Raw genomic sequence first — 3,012 nt, 5'->3', positions numbered from 1 at the left:
TGCTAAAGCTTAGTGAAGGGAACCACAACTTGGATTTTCATTCCGCCCCCCCCCGGGGTATTATAATGGTTTTAATTATAAGATCATTAAAAGAAAGGTAAATTGGTGCAAAATGTATTCATGTGATGCACAAACCAATTATTAAAATACATTCAGTAGCAAATTAGAATGCATTTGTAAGTTCAATCAACTTTCATTTAGAAAGAAAGAAAGAAAGAAAAAGAAAGAGAAAGAAATCCAAAAGATTAATAAAAGAGGGCAGTTTTATAAAATACAATTACATCTGTAAGAGGAAACTGACTCAGGATGCAACTCTCTACACACAAGAGGCATGACGCAAGAAGACCATGTGAGAAAGCACACTGCTAAAGCTTAGTGAAGGGAACCACAACTTGGATTTTCATTCCGCCCCCCGGGTATTATAATGGTTTTAATTATAATTATAATTTTGTATGTTGGTTTTGTCAACATAAAACCAGCATAATGTCAACACATGAGTCAGACACCAAAACAGTCATTATTATGTTAGTAAAACTAACACTGTAATAATTTCCTGTTATCTTGGCTGATTTCCTGTTATCTTGGGCCGATTCAACTCCCATTTTCTTGACTTGACAGGGACACAGAGGAAAGCCCATAGAGTTTTTCAGTGTGGATTATCATCGTATTGACAGTTCAGAAGATCATAAATATTTGAGATTATATTTGGAAATGAGTTAACACAATTTAGGGACATTAAAACAATGCCTGCATAAAAAAGAGACTTGGAATAAAAATTGCAATATTAAAAAGTCAAATAATGACATAACATTAAAAAAAAAAAAGCTAAAATCTAAAAGGTCAACATGGTTACCCCCCCCCCCAAAAAAATATCTTGAGCTAAAATGGAAGACAATAAAAATATGTTTAACATCCGATAAGGATTAAGCTGACAAATTGACAGTATTTTTTTCTATCTAAAAAAGAAAGAAAAAAAATCCACCAATATGGTGGAAAAACATGCAGTGAATATGCATTGTTAATCCAGTTTAGACGCATCTGTCGTACACTTGCAAAAAAAAAAAAAAAAAGAAATGGTTATGCAAAATCACATTTGAAAGGAGTGATTGGGAAAAGGGCTGTGTGTAAAACCTTATATTTCTATAGTTTTCACCATCATTTCGGGTTTTTCATGAAACAAAAACTTTACTGAGGTTTAAGAAAGGAGACAGAATCAAATGTCAGTGTTGTCCTCTTTGGAATACTCTTCCACCAGCTGTTCATAGGAGTGGCCATGGTCCGACCCATCTGTGGTGAATACGGAGGTCTCAGATTCCGAGCCTTGTTCCTCTTTGAAATCGGTCTCATCAGCAGTTGAAAACTTAGGCATAAAGTCATTATCATCATTCTCCAGGTTGTTGTTTAGCAAATTCTCTTCATCAATAAAGGTAATGTTGGCATTGGGAAACATGAGGGTCTGGTAACTTTTGGAGTCCCATGTGATCCGGCCATCGCTGCATCCTCCATGTTCTAGACATTTGTGTTTCTCTCCTGCCTCCTTGTCCAACTGATTCCCATACATTCTTATACAGTCTAGGTCAGTGTCTGTCTCTTCTTCCCCATGCATTTCATTCATGAGAAGACATTCCTCTTGGCTAAGAAGGTAACTGTTGGATTTTGAGAGAGCTACATTAACTCTATCACTGAAGCTATAGTGGCGTTTCTGTCGAGGTGAGTGGTCTAGACTGATAATGTAATTTCCATTAATGGAATAACTATCACTGCAGCTCTTTGAGCGGTTTGGTGCTTTATTCTTGCTTCCAGTGATGAAGCTGACACATTGATCTTCTCCTTCCTTCTCAACACCTATCTGCTTGATTAAGTCATTGTAATCTTCTTTTTTCCTGGACAGGAAGCTAAAGATGTTGACATCATTGGGAGTTGGTGGCAGATGTAGGGTCTTGTGACTTGCCTGTAGCTCATCCAGAGAAAGTTTGCGCCTTTTACGGCGTTTCTTTAGAGCTTTGTGAGCCTCCACAACCATGCGCACCTTCCAATTGAAAAACAAAGACAGCCATGCCAGACCAAGATAAATCCACACCTCTACAAAATACCGATACAGAGTAGGGTAGTCAGCATTGGGGTCAACACCTAAACAAAACAGACAGTGAAAATAGTTAGCAAATTTATATCAAAATCTGTCAAAAATGTACAATTTATACATTTATGATTAACTCTAATATGCCTATATGCCTACACTTGGAGACACTGAATTTCCCAAAAGTGACTAGACCATTGTTGAGTTTAATATGGCTGTTTGTGTATATCTTAGAGAAGTAAAGCTTGACAGGACAAACTTTGATGGTGGCTTGACAAATCTTTTTGAAAAAAGGTTTAAAGTTTGATGGTTATATAAATGCAGTAAGAAAATCAGGCAGCTAGCTAGGCATAGATAATAATTTAACATTGTTGCTAACATGTTTAGCACATTATGTTAATGACCTGACATAATCCTGTAACATCGAGACCCTTGTGAAGAAGGCCTGTGAGCGTCTGTTCCACTTCAGGTGATAAAATAATTTTTAAACCGCCCTCTAAGGTGCTCAGGAGCTTTTAAACCTGCACCACTAAGAGCATCCTGACGAAAAACATTTTAGCCTGGTTTGGGAACCTATGTAACCGGTATGTACTAGAACCAAATCCGAATGCAGATTTCGGTGCCTCATTTCTGGTTCTCCGAAACGGGCGTAAGAAGCATCATCACTGGCACCGCACGTGAAAAACAATTTCCCGACTGAGAAAATGCACGTGAACTCGAGTCGGAAAGCTCTAATAATACAAATCCAACACATCTTTGTAGTAACGAGAGTGCCCATGTTGTTTTCACATTCCGACTTAAAAGCACAACTCGGGAAATGAGAGCATCCGAGGAGCCTGTGAATGCAGTAACTACACTTGCTTTGATGGCAGCAGGTAGCCTTCCGTTAACTAAGCTAAACATGCTTAAATTTAAATGCCTAAAGCTAAAAATCG

General features: G+C 37.7%; 1 protein-coding gene across 1 annotated transcript in view; it reads right to left on the bottom strand.

Moving 5' to 3' along the window:
- Nucleotides 1–1,096: 1,096 nt before the first annotated feature.
- LOC107704668 (potassium channel subfamily K member 5-like) overlaps nt 1,097–3,012 on the bottom strand; it is an 11,511-nt gene continuing 9,595 nt past the window's right edge. Inside the window, exon 5 of the mRNA XM_016507655.1 lies at nt 1,097–2,130. Coding sequence (XP_016363141.1) covers nt 1,214–2,130 — 917 coding nt within the window. The 3' untranslated portion in view covers nt 1,097–1,213. The remainder of the gene's footprint in view (nt 2,131–3,012) is intronic.

The sequence above is a fragment of the Sinocyclocheilus anshuiensis genome, unplaced genomic scaffold (assembly GCF_001515605.1).
Source record: "Sinocyclocheilus anshuiensis isolate Anshui unplaced genomic scaffold, SAMN03320099.WGS_v1.1 scaffold3933, whole genome shotgun sequence".
NCBI classification, from domain to species: Eukaryota; Metazoa; Chordata; class Actinopteri; order Cypriniformes; family Cyprinidae; genus Sinocyclocheilus; species Sinocyclocheilus anshuiensis.
Note: the sequence above shows the minus strand (reverse complement) of the source record. Positions and strands in the feature narration are given on the sequence as shown.